Genomic DNA, 13,911 nt, shown 5'->3' with positions numbered 1-13,911 from the left:
CGTGTTCAATGGGATTGAGATCCGGGCTCTTCGCTGGCCATGGCAGAACACTGACATTCCTGTCTTGCAGGAAATCACGCACAGAACGAGCAGTATGGCTGCTGGCATTGTCGTACTGGAGGGTCATGTCAGGATGAGCCTGCAGGAAGGGTACCACATGAGGGAGGAGGATGTCTTCCCTGTAATGCATAGCATTGAGATTGCCTGCAGTGACAACAAGCTCAGTCAGATGATGCTGTGACACTCCGCCCCAGACCATGACGGACCCTCCACCTCCAAATCTATCCCGGTACAGAGTACAGGCCTTGGTGTAACGCTCATTCCTTCAACGATAAATGCAAATCCGACCATCACCCCTGGTGAGACAAAACTGCGACTCGTCAGTGAAGAGGACTTTTTGCCAGTCCTGTCTGGTCCAGCGACGGTGGTTTTGTGCCCATAGGCGACGTTGTTGCCGGTGATGTCTGGTGAGGACCTGCCTTACAACAAGCCCTCAGTCCAGCCTCTCTCAGCCTATTGCAGACAGTCTGAGCACTGATGGAGGGATTGTGCGTTCCTGGTGTAACTCTGGCAGTTGTTTTTGCCATCCTGTACCTGTCCCACAAGTGTGATGTTCGGATGTACCGATTCTGTGCAGGTGTTGTTAAACGTGGTCTGCCACTGCGAGGACGATCAGCTGTCCGTCCTGTCTTCCTGTAGCGCTGTCTTTGGCGTCTCACAGTACGGACATTGCAATTTATTGCCCTGGCCACATCTGCAGTCCTCATGCCTCCTTGCAGCATGCCTAAGGCACGTTCACGCAGATGAGCAGGGACCCTGGGCATCTTTCTTTTGGTGTTTTTCAGAGTCAGTAGAAAGGCCTCTTTAGTGTCCTAAGTTTTCATAACTGTGACCTTAATTGCCTATCATCTGTAAACTGTTAGTGTCTTAACGACCGTTCCACAGGTGCATGTTCATTAATTGTTTATGATTCATTGAACAAGCATGGGAAACAGTGTTTAAACCCTTTACAATGAAGATCTGTGAAGTTGTTTGAATTTTTACGAATTATCTTTGAAAGACAGGGTCCTGAAAAAGGGACGTTTCTTTTTTTTGCTGAGTTTATATATATATATTTTTTTTACAAATGTTAGCATTTTTCTTCCACTTTGACATTAGAGTATTTTGTGTAGATCATTGACAAAAAAAACACAATTAAATCCATTTTAATCCCACTTTGTAACAATAAAATGTGGAAAAAGTAAAGGGGTGTGAATACTTTCTGAAGGCACTGTAGGTTCGAATCTCACTGACACTGTGCCAAAGTAAAAAATACATCTGTTTGCATGATTAATGCCTATGCAAATACATTTTCCTGTGTCCTATATGTGTTTGGATTTCAAAACAGTTAACCCAAACTAAGTTCGCAGTGTTATTAAAAGTCTTATTGAAACATTCACTGAAAGTTTTAAGGAAGTTATTCCAAAACCTCAAAATAACCTATAATTTTCATTCACAAAATGTTAATAAAACTTCCCAGGAAAACTTTCAGGGAACTACAGTAAAATGTTCTCAGAAAATCCCTGCTGCATAAAAATGCATGTTCTCAGAACAGGCAACATTTTCACTTCCATTCTCAGAACGTTTAAAAAACCTTCAGTTTTACAGATCAGGAAACATATAGCTTTTTCCCAGAACCAATGGGAAATGAAAAACATACCCACAACTTCCAAAGAACCAAATGTACTAGATGGGAAATGACACTTAGAGTGATTAGTCAATTTTGTGATTGTCAATTTTGTTTGTGTGTTTTACCTGTTTGAGGGGCCGTAAGGAGCCAATGGTGTCCCAGCCACTGTGCTCTCCCCACACAGGAAGCTCCCCTGGCTGCAGCAGCATCTGACAGCCCTTATAGTTACTGTATTCATACACCACCCACCTGCCAAAGACACACACATTCAGCTGAAACAGGGCCATATTCATTACGGCGCAACGCAGAGAAACATCTTAAAACGGAAAACAAAAATTTGCCTTTTTATTGGACAAGTTCAGGTAGTATCAGGTAGTACCTCCCTGTGTCACTTGTTTTCTTACTGAACATGACACATGTCTGAGGCCAAAGAAACCTAAGTTCCTTCTCTATGTAGTGTCTGGCAGTAATGTTAGCTGTTCAGTGACATAAGAGATGACAGGCTATCTCTCTACTCACAGTCCACTGTGGACCTGCAGAGACTGGGTGAAGAAGTCCTTCATGTGCTCTGTGGGCGTCACAACAACCATCTTGAGGCCCTCAAAGGAACCCAGGGAAAACAGGCTGATGAACGGGTCGGAGAAACTCTACAGAGGTAACAGGAAGGGAAGGGAGCCATCTTAGATGAGAATGCCATTGGATTTACTTTATTTATGTTCTGTCCTTTTTCAATAAGTGCCTGTATTGAACTATATTAGGGCAAAATACACAATACATCCTTTATACCTATATTTGTAAAGCAGTCCACACCCTTTGGCTGGAGTCATACTAAGACTAGGACAAAAGTAGGACATTATGGGGAAAAGGTTGTCATTTGTGACGCTCCAATGGTGGCTGAACGGAAACTACATTAATCTACACTACATTACCAAAAGTATATGGACACCGGCTTGTCGTATATCTCCCCCCCCCCCCCCCCCCCCCCCCCTTTTGCTGCTAGAACAGCCTCCACTCTTCTGGGAAGGCTTTTCACTAGATGTTGGAACATTGCTGCGGGGACTTGCTACCATTCAGCCACAAGAGCATTAGTGAGGTCGGGCACTGATGTTGAGCAATTAGGCCTGGCTCGCATCTGCGTTCCAATTCATCCCAAAGGTGTTTGATGGGATTGAGGTCAAGACTCTGTGCAGGCCAGTCAAGTTCTTCCACACTGATCTCAACAAACCATTTCTGTATGGACCTCGCTTTGTGCATGGGGCATTGTCATGCTGAAATAGGAAAGAGCCATACGTACCAAAACTGTTGCCACAAAGTTGGAAGGACATAATCGTCTAGAATGTCATTGTGTGCTGTACCGTTAAGATTTCCCTTCACTGGAACTTAGGGGCCTAGCCTGAACCATGAGAAACAGCCCCAGACCATTATTTGTCCTCCACCAAACTTTACAGTGGGCACTATGCATTGCAGCAGGTAGCGTTCTCCTGGAAATGTGGCATCCTTTGACGGTGCTACTTTGAAAGTCACTGAGCTCTTCAGTAAGGCCATTCTACTGACAATGTTTGTCTATGGAGATTGCATGGCTGTGTGCTCGATTTTATATACCTGTCAGCTATATACTTATATACCTGTCAGCAATGGGTGTGGCTGAAATAGCAGAATCCACTAATTTGAAGGAGTGTTCACATATTTTTGTATATATAGTGTATTTATCACCATATATTTATCATGGCATATAATACTGTTAAAACTGAATGTGTGCTCACATGTCTCATCTAGCTTGTTGTGCTACCTAAAGATAGCAGTAAATGGGCTGAGGTCATGCCAGGTACACTCACATAGGGAATGGGCCTCAGTGATCTGACAGAAGTGGCCACACAGCCACAGGAAATGAGGTCGGGATAAAGGCCCTCTCCCAGGACGTACTGGTTTCCACAGCAACCCTCCTCATCAAAAAGCAGCCAGCTGGACGGGGCAAGAAGAGCAGTAAAAAAGTAAGACAATAAGCATCACAGACATTGTTCAATGCCTCCTATGGCAACTACAATTAAAGATACACTGTGGCATACCTACAGTAGAATACTGACAATCCATAATTAGCAACCTATAAGTAAAAATTTGCATTGACCCTTAATAATAACTGTTTGGATTTATATAACATAATCGTAAAAGGGGACATAACTCCACCTCTAGCATCAATACAGATCAAATAGTAGTCCTCCAGTACTCACCTTCCCCTGATGACTCTGAAGGACATGGGGGAGGCAGAGCCACAGTGCCCTGCCTCACCCTCGTACCCTTCACTCACTCCCCCGTAGTGGGGCTGGCTGTAGGCCCACAGCTGGAGACACAAAAGTACAACTTAGTACACACTTCACGGCTGGTTATCAATTCTCAGATAGCCCCTTTCCCTAGTCTCTTTTTTACAGGTGAAAATAATGTTGTGTAATGATATATACATACCATGAACTTTGGTTCTCTGGTGCCATAAAGGTCCTGCTGTAATAATAAAAGTGTTTTGACATATTTTCCCAAGTCATATTTTCCAACATCTATACCATATATTTTCAGAGAGCCACATAGAGCTACAAAGAAGAGACATAGGAGGGATTTCATCTGCATGTCACGCCTTTGTCACTCTTATGTCAGTCTTATGATCCATTCATCTAATAGGCTACGATATGGAGCTCACCAATCGTATGGGTCGGATAGACTTGGCTGCTACATGGTTGCCACACCAGTGCAGAGAGGCAGGATGTTTGCCTTTCTCCAGTATGCACTGCTCTCCACTGAAGCATTTCTCGCTGTACGCCACCCATCTGAAACACAGACCAGCCCAGAGACCATCAGCACCACAGAGGCACAGTGAATAGTGAATAACAAAGTCATGTGAAACTATGTGAACTTTAGTTTGTTGGGATTAGGGTTTCAAAGGGAGGGTATATTATGGGAAACTACCAGAATTTTGGTAACTTTCAAGTTTCTTTTGAATTTTAACAGATGACATCTAGTGGCCTCTTTGGGTACTTAAACCATCAACTTAGTGAATATCATTGGGGTTTAATATGAGGGTTTCAGCATGAAATATCCTTTATATATTTTTTAAAACACTTATTTATTTGACTATATCTTTGTTGTAAATGTTTTGGTGCCAAACTGGTGGCTGTGGTGAAAAAAGTCAATAGTTGGAAGAGATGCAGAGTTAATTTAAAATAATACCTTTGTTGATTAGATACTTTTTTAATTCATTATCTTTAACAATATGGTCTATCCACTAGAAACTAATGGACAATATGGACAAATATTTAAAAAATTAGTACTATATGAATATAAGTTATTCAAGATAAACTACCAAAGTTACCATAGATTACCTGTTAATTACTAAAATTACAGAAGTTTCTGGTAACTTTGGTAAATGAATGGTAGCTTTGCAATAATAGGTGGGATGCACCTCTATTAAGATGTTATTATAACTGGTCTTCTGCAAAGTTGTGGTGATTTCCATTTAACCCTTTACACTCGTGGGAATTGGCCTATATGGAATTGGCCTATATTTCTTACAGAAGAAATATGAAAAGCATATGCATAAACATTGTAGCAATTGAAAGGGAACAGTTTGGAGATTATGGGAAAATTATTAGACCAAAGTTGAGGACAACAGTTCACCTGACAAGACAGAATGCAAACATTACATTGCTGATTTATGTGCATTTTACATTTACTGTAATCTTCGCAGCATTTCTTGTTAACAAAATCTGAAAACACTCTGTATACATCCAGTAACATCATAAGAATATTCGTGGGAAATTTGGGGTAGGTGCAACATAAGACAAAACAAATACAAGGGTTTGAGTGAGAGGACTAACTGGTGACTCCAAGTGGATACACACCTCTCCAAAGTGTGCACAGTTCCTACGAAATTTTAATGCAGTTTTATGACAAAGAAGTCTTCAGCTATAAGGTGTTTTGTGAGCTCTCCTAGCTGTGCTGTTGAGGAACTAAAACAAGCACACTTATAGTTGTTTTATTTGGAACACAACCCTGCATCACACAATTACTATTGCTGTTAACGCAATCCAAAACGTCCCATTTTAAATCTCAATCTGGGTCAGGTGGGCATCATTTGAATGCTTGTTCTATTGCCAACATGACTAGCTATGTTATAAAATATGATCTTACAGTGTTAGGTTTCACAAGGCAAATCAGAGAAATAGATGGTAATTTTGGTGTGCATAGAAAGGAGCCATGAATGCATTCAGGTGCATGTTCTGCTGCTAATTTTCCACACAATCAACAAACATTGTCTCATTCAGTTCAGAACAACCCAGGGTATGAACCTATGTCATCTTGTAACTGTACATCAAACATAGTGATCATAAACTTTGACACTGTACACTGAGTGTACAAAAAAGAAATAGACCGATCAGATGAATCCAGGCTATTACTATGATCCCTTATTGATGTCACTTGTTTAATCCACTTCAATCAGTGTAGATGAAGGGGAGGAGACAGGTTAAAGAATCATTTTTAAGCCTTGAGACATGGATTGTGTATTTGTGCCATTCAGTGGACGAATGGGCAAGACAAAATATTTAAGTGCCATTGAATGGGGTATGGTAGTAGTGTGTCAAGAATAGCAACGCTGCTGGGTTTTTCACGCTCAACAGTTTCCTTTGTGTATCAATAATGGTCCACCACCCAAAGGACATCCAGCCAACTTGACACAACGGTGAGAAGCATTGGAGTCAACATTGGCCAGCATCCCTGTGGAACGCTTGACACCTTGTAGAGTCAATGCCCTGACAATTTGAGGCTGTTCTGAGGGCAAAAGGGGGTGCAACTCAATATTAGGAAGGTGTTCCTAATGTTTTGTACACTCAGTGTATATGACATGAGTTTTCTGATTTGGAAATGTGAAGTGTACATTTGGGCTCACGGGTGTTTGGCTTCCTTTTATGACATCCAAGCGGTATTTATTATAATCCTCAACATCTCATCTTTCAAAATACATTGAGTCTTCTTCATTTACAGCATTTCCCTAACTCAGACATGTGCAAAAGTTTCCCAATTAGCGGGAGGATGGGGGCAACTTCTTGTCGCATGCGGTGCTCAAGTTCAGAACGGCTGTCAGTCAAACCCCATACAGAACTGTGAAGCGCAGAGTTCCTGAATTGACCCCAACCTTGGTCCTCTAATTGATACTCACACTCCACTCTCCACACAGAAGGTGGTGGTCTTTTCAGTGGCTCCATCCTTCTCCAGATCAGGGACGTCCAGATCCAAAATGTCCCTTCTCCCGGCTCCAGGAGAGCCCCTTTCCTCCTGCAGTGAGACTGAAGGCTCTATGAAGTCCTAACAATGGGAACCATGCAGAAGAGCTCACTGAGTAAGACTGCTTTATAAAATAGCTACAACAACTCTGACACTAATGTAGCCTAGTGAAAAAACAGAGCTTACATGAAGAAATGTGGGCTGGTTAACTGTATAGAAACTAGCACCACTGTACAAACCACTTTTATCCAAATCCTATGAAGTTTCCCTTTCTCTTGTTCTTTCATGTTCAAGTAGCCTCAAACTGAAAAACTCTACAAGCTGCATTTACATAGCTGCTGCATTTACATAGCTGCTGCATTTAGCTCAGGTAGTTCATTCCGTAAGCACTATCCATAGTGGGAGCTTTACAGAATGGCTGCTGGTGGCTGGTGATTACACAACAGTGTATAGTTGATCAAAAGAGTGGTGCTGCTAACAGCCAGAGGGCACTAGGGGTGGAGGAAACTGGAATGCTAATGAACCTGCGGTATGGTAGACAGTTAGCAATTAACTCTACCTGTTTAATCCTATTAGAAGCGTAGCCCAGCCAGGAGTTCGCTGTTAGAACATTTCTACTAGCTAGTGCTTCTGACTGATATCAGGAGGCTAAAATAGACACTTAGACAGTGGTGAGGTGATGGAAAGGGAGTGGAATGGAGGTCTGCTGGGTGTCAACTGGGTCATACCGATGGTTAATATAAAACATTTGACCTGGTTTCAGACAAATGACTCTGCCAAGCACACACACACACGCAGGCACACTCACAGACCGCAACACATTTCATTGACTTCCCTCATTCTTTCAAATCAAGAGTACGCTTTCAGGATTTGCACAGGTACACATTCCCACATAGGCCACATATAAGTGAATACACTGTAAATAACCATATTATTAAAATCCCGTTACTTACTGCCTGTAAGAAACGGAAAGAAAGCAGCAGAGGGTGATCGGCTCCACCCAGATCTGCACAGTCACTGTATTCTCCCTCCTCCAGTAAATACTGCCGTCCTGTGAAGTCCTCTCCAGTGTAGCCCACCCATCTGTCAAACACAAAGGTCACAGGTCAAACCACAGCTAAATACTCCTACTCCTACTACTCACACTTATACCAACACAGCTTGAATAGGAGCCTGGGTGTCAATGATATGTTGGTGCTGATAACAGTGTCTTAGCGGTGCCACTTGAGTTAGTGCTAAGGAATGTTTGATTGATTTATTGTTTGATTGATTGTGATTGTTTGGTTTTTTTGTGGTGTTACAATTGAAATGTTATCAGATGTCAGGCGTACCAACCCTCTCTGTAACCAAACACCACACCAAAGCATGCGTGCGTGCGCACACGCACACACACACACACACACACACACACACACACACACACACACACACACACACACACACACACACACACACACACACACACACACTTCCTGTTCTACTTGGCATATGTTTGCACAGGGAGGTGAGCTACATTTGCTCCATATGACAGTAGAGGTAGCATTCCTGAGGAATCACATGACCAGTAGATTGTGAAACTGTTTGCAGCAGAATGCACACACCTTGTAAAAACCTCAGTAGAGGTAGCATTCCAGAGTAAGTATGCAGCTTGGCATGAATGCACTTCCTTTCTCCCTCCATAACTCTGTCCCTCACTCACTCACAAAACACAAATGCATGTGAATTCCCAAACAAACCAAACCTTATTTTCTCCATACAAATTGGAATGACATTTAACTAAGAGGGTCTAGACATGTTCATTAATCTGAGTCTATGAGTGAGAGTCCTCATCTGTCTCCATCAGCTGTGGATGACAGGCAGGCGCAGACAGGAGGGAGGGCATTGACATGGACTCACACTCCACCAATGACCCGTAGCGACGACGCCCCCTTCAGCCCAGCCACAGCTCCCAGACTGGGGGTGTGGCCTCCCAGCTCTCTGCCCCGCCCCTGGAAGAGGGGCTGCTCGAACACCAACATCTAAAAAAAAAAAACCACACAAACAAAAAACTATATCTCATGCACTTTCTAAATTAATTTACTTTCATTATCATTAATCATCATTGTGCAAATTGAAGTGATTATTTAACTTTATGAGATCGGCTGTTTACTGCAGGGGATAGTCGTTTATGCTGTACTTTCAATATTGATAATGTCTTACCTTAGGATCCAGAGGTCTCCTCACTCTGAGCCCACTCTGTCAGAAAGACACAGAACATAATGAAACCAAACCTTGATGAAAATGAGGCCCAGACGTATATATTTCTGAGACTTTGAGACATAGCCCATTAAATTTAAGAAATCCTATGGGCCAATTTGAAAATCGAATATAAACTCCTTTCCTGAGTGTACAGCATTGAAATGTAATTGGGCCCAGACCCGACCACAACCAAGCAGTGTCAGCCACCTCAGTGATGCCACCGTGGTGAACCCTTACCATTCTGAGGGGTCTCAGTGACCTCACAGTGGTGACCTGGGGATGACCAACGCCAGGTGTTGTGGAGCCGCCTGCTTCCATAACCGTATAGTTCCCATGGAAACCAGGGCTACAGTAGGCAAGCCAACTAAGGTGGAAAAACAAGACAAAGGCATTATCAATGAGAGGCCCAGGTAATCTAATCTCAATTGTTTGCTAAGCAGACTCTTGTGTTACAAGCATCGGGCGTCGCTGATATTGTTTTTAATTTACAGGTAAACATTGTCTATTCATGTGGCACCACATTTATGGAGGCTGCTCAGTTCATTGCTTTCTGCATGAAATGTATGCATGGTTGAATGCCTGATCAAACACAAATACTTTGTCCACAGTCATACTGTCAGTGTCACTAATCTCCGCTACAATAGAAACCACTCATCTTCTCTGCGAGAAGAAAAATATTTTATTGAAAACCTGTTACTATGGAACAACAAAGGAAAATCCCTAATGGAAAAACAATCTTTTTCCACACAAAATTTAAGTCACAGTACAGATGACTCGCTTGCTCTTTCTCTTCGCCAATGACACAAGTGTGTGTTCAGTCTTCAGTCTGTTGCGTGTAGAATAACCTAGCCTATTCTTTGATGATAGGCAAGACATTGCAAGACATTGCAAGCCAATAAATTGCGAGATCCAGCTTTTGATTGCAGACAGATGGGCCTAATGCACGGTTCTGACTGTCTGTGGCCCTCCCCTCTCTCTCCTTTCCTCACTAGCTCGCTATGAAAGATGCAAGTGTTTGTGTTTTCGAAAGTACAGAAACAAATCAGTCTCCTCCTGTAACGATTCTCGTTGGTGGAAGGAGAGGAGGACCAAAATGCAGCGTGGTAAGTGTTCGTTATATTTTAATTTCAAACTGAACACGACACAAAATAACAACGATAAGAAAAACAAAACAGTTCTGTAAGGTGAACAGACACTAGACAGAAAATAAACACCCACAACCCATAGTGGGAAAACAGGCTACCTAAATATGATTCTCAATCAGAGACAACGATCGACAGCTGCCTCTGATTGAGAACCATATCATGCCAGACATAGAAATACAACATAGAAAACAGAACATAGACTACCCACCCAAACTCACGCCCTGACCAACCTAACACAAAGACATAAAAAGAAACTAATGTCAGAACGTGACACCTCCGTTCCAAAAATTCTGAATCTTAGGAGTCGATTCCTAGCGGAAGATGTATTTTCTTTCTACTAAATGTCTTGGTAAGTTACAGTATTTCACAAACTTTAAAGTACTTTTTTAGGAGACAGTGGTCTGCACGCAGGCTGCATTCAGGCAGCTCGAGATTATTTGATTGACAGTTCTGGTCACCTAGTGATGGACATTAGTCCCGCTTCAGAAGTGGCATTCCTTCACAGACAAGTCAAATACCCGTTCAGTGGTCACTTTAAAACTATCTCCAGAGAAGATTTTGTGTAGTGTACCCTTACAGCCAAACAAACATGTCGTAGCCGAGGCACTTTCAAGGGTATATGACTGTGGTAGATAGAATTTCCTTGCCCGGCCCTAGTGGTCATACACATGTAATAGGTCCATTATTCTGCATTGTGAATTGAGGTGGAATTTTGTGATTTTTCGAATCGTTTTAACGGAAAACCGATAAAAAAATGGTTGTTTAAATGTTAAGCAAAACTGTACATTTGTCGCATCCCTAATTGCATCATACTTTGGCAGTCAAATTCCAATCCTAACTGTGGATTTCTTCAACTGTAAATATGGGTGTGTTAGTAAATAGACTTTACAGAGTCTGGTGACATGGTCTTTATTGAAGAGTTACCACATTAACTACCTCACTACCTCCACCCTGAAGTGAGACATTATGAAACTTCATTTGAAGTGTTAATTCTGTCACTTCTATTACCACCCATAAACACTCCTGTACCGAATGTGTGTGCTTTATATACACACCTGAAAATAACAGTTTAAGCAGGAAATGCCCCTTCCTAGCAGGTGCATGCTAGAGAGCTGGAGCTCAATGACTCAGCTGAGAACAATCCACCCAAATTCTGTTGAAACAATATGGACGTTGGTTGGCAAGAACACATCTCCTCAATGAGTCATTCCCCCTGTTGTTTTAGCATTGTAAGTGCTTCCTATTTCAGTCTATATAGCCTGTAGCTACTGAAGCGCCCCCTCAGACAATGGCATTGAGTTCCTCTACAGTTACAGTTACCACTAACAGGATAGGCCTCCTCACCAGCCAGACTTGACAGTCAGGTTTGAGAGGTGGATAGGTCCACCACGTGTTCCCAAGCTGTCTGCTTCCGAGTTGAGACGTTCCGGGGCTCCTCCTGGCACTCCGGCTGGAAGCAGATGGATTTCTGGAGTGCCGTCATCCTGAACGGTGAAGGAGACACAACAACATTCTCTCAATATGTGGAGACATTCCACTACACACAGCTCTATCAATCCTTCTCTATCAGGCCCCATTATAATGATTAAGGATGAGAAATGGGAAGATAGAGGGGGAAATTGAGAGAAAAGGGGGACCAGAGAGAGGATAACAAAGAGACTGACAAAGTCAGAGAAAAAGAGGAGAGAATGAGAGAGAGAGAGAGAGAGAGAGAGAGAGAGAGAGAGAGAGAGAGAGAGAGAGAGAGAGAGAGAGAGAGAGAGAGAGAGAGAGAGAGAGAGAGAGAGAGAGAGAGAGAGAGAGTCAGAGAGACCCTGGCCCTCTAAAGCTTCTCAGAGAGGGAGTGATAGTCAGCCCTGGTAGGTCTAAATTGGTAGGTCTAAATAAATGAACCATAGTCTCCCAATAGAAATGTTGGAGGGAAATCACTAATGGCGCATGGCACTGTAATGTCATGGTAATAAATATGCCAACCTTCACTAGTCTTCTGATGGAGCCGATGGTGATTGTGGTGGGCTTGACCTCTGTCCCCTGGCTGGCCTGCTGCTGACCTGGTTGGTGGCTCAGTACTGTCTCCCCTTCCTCCAGCAGCATCCCGGGGCCCCGGAACCCCGGCTCCAGGTATAACAGCCAGCTACGACACAAACACACTGTGTGAGCACCCAGTTCCATCTCTCCGTCCCTCTCATACACAGACTCTTTCTCTGTCTTTTTTTCTCTCCCACCCACTCAGCACAAAAAGAGACGCCAGCCACCAACTGACTGCACAGAGCACACACAAACAGAGCAAGGGCATTGCCATGGAAACCAGGCCCCACCTTCCCTACTCCTTGGTGACAATAAATAAATAATAATGCATAAAATAAAATGACCCCCTACAAGTACACACACACACACACACATACCCAACACATGAACTATAACAGTTGATGATTAAAGTTACATGTTGAAGAGAAGATTACAGCACTGTGCTGACAGTAATGTAAATCAATCTGGCTCTCACCAATGTTCTTTTTCTGTTTAAATATTAAAAGCTGCTTACTAATGCCCCTGAACTACAGGCCCACAGCACACAGTTGGGGGCTTCAATACTTCAATATCCCTGCTGAGACCTGGCCAGAATACTGCCTTTTATCTGAGGATAAACATGTCAACAGTCAACAAATATTGTAGATCCTGAAAATAACACAGCGGTGTGATATGTGCAGTGTAAACAACACTATTGTGTGTGTGTGTGTGTCGACAATATTCCATAAATAATCTATGTGGATGGTCAGGAACTGCATCGAAGTGGTAAGAGTCTGTCTATATTGACTCAGACAAACAGCCAGGGCTCTCCTAAATGGTTTAGTGCCTGGTTTTACCGATTATACATCCACCATGAGAGACACAGATCAATATCTCCTAATAGGATAGGCTGCTGGGGATGACGCTCAAGGAGGGAGGAAGCATCTTACGAGAAAGTCAAATCCCTCATAATTATCATGTAGGAGAGTCTTTTTGTGGCTCACGCCATCACTGATGAGCTTGAACTGAATACAACATTTTTTGAATGACCTTCACTCTGGGTGTCCAGAAGTGGTTCTGTCAGACCACTGCCTAGGAGTTTATTGAGGCATGTACTAGAAAATCTGTCAAACTTAAATAAGTCAACCTGTAAAATAGCCCTTGTACTGCAAATCAAAACTAGCTTGGGGAACAACTCTAAGTGGTCCTTTACATTTGTTCCTCTGTGGACCGTAGAGGGAACAATAGGACCCAAGTCGGTCGGTTAACCTGAGAATTGGACGAAGGAGAACGCACACAAATACAACAATGCAGCTACAACGTCACTCGCTTCCTTTCTCTCCTCCCATCTGGTCGACGGGGAGAGAGCTCCTACTCAAATTGTTGGAAAGCTGCTTTGCTTTTCCCACTTTTTGCTTGGAAAGGCTGGTTTGGTGTAAATAATACAACAGGTCTAGGGCTCTGAAAGGGGGGCTGAGCCAACGCACTAGTACACAAATGGAAGGTGGGTCCATCCATAAAGCATGAGATATTGCGTAAGGCACCAAACCTTCGCTAGCATTTCCACGCAGAGTCGAGCGAGCC

The 13,911-nt window shown here is 43.0% G+C and overlaps 1 protein-coding gene across 1 annotated transcript in view; it reads right to left on the bottom strand.

Moving 5' to 3' along the window:
• The window catches only part of LOC129868409 (uncharacterized), a 105,732-nt gene that overhangs the window by 17,926 nt on the left and 73,895 nt on the right, over positions 1–13,911 (bottom strand). Inside the window, exons 7-19 of the mRNA XM_055942373.1 lie at positions 12,295–12,454; positions 11,665–11,804; positions 9,413–9,539; positions 9,137–9,172; positions 8,834–8,955; positions 7,891–8,020; positions 6,873–7,018; positions 4,359–4,485; positions 4,130–4,165; positions 3,898–4,007; positions 3,505–3,631; positions 2,189–2,316; positions 1,795–1,918 (exon numbers count right to left, since the gene is read on the bottom strand). Of these exons, the coding sequence (XP_055798348.1) occupies positions 1,795–1,918; positions 2,189–2,316; positions 3,505–3,631; positions 3,898–4,007; positions 4,130–4,165; positions 4,359–4,485; positions 6,873–7,018; positions 7,891–8,020; positions 8,834–8,955; positions 9,137–9,172; positions 9,413–9,539; positions 11,665–11,804; positions 12,295–12,454 (1,513 nt within the window). The remainder of the gene's footprint in view (positions 1–1,794; positions 1,919–2,188; positions 2,317–3,504; positions 3,632–3,897; positions 4,008–4,129; positions 4,166–4,358; positions 4,486–6,872; positions 7,019–7,890; positions 8,021–8,833; positions 8,956–9,136; positions 9,173–9,412; positions 9,540–11,664; positions 11,805–12,294; positions 12,455–13,911) is intronic.

Source organism: Salvelinus fontinalis, chromosome 13 (genome assembly GCF_029448725.1).
Source record: "Salvelinus fontinalis isolate EN_2023a chromosome 13, ASM2944872v1, whole genome shotgun sequence".
Classification (NCBI taxonomy): Eukaryota; Metazoa; Chordata; class Actinopteri; order Salmoniformes; family Salmonidae; genus Salvelinus; species Salvelinus fontinalis.
Note: the sequence above shows the minus strand (reverse complement) of the source record. Positions and strands in the feature narration are given on the sequence as shown.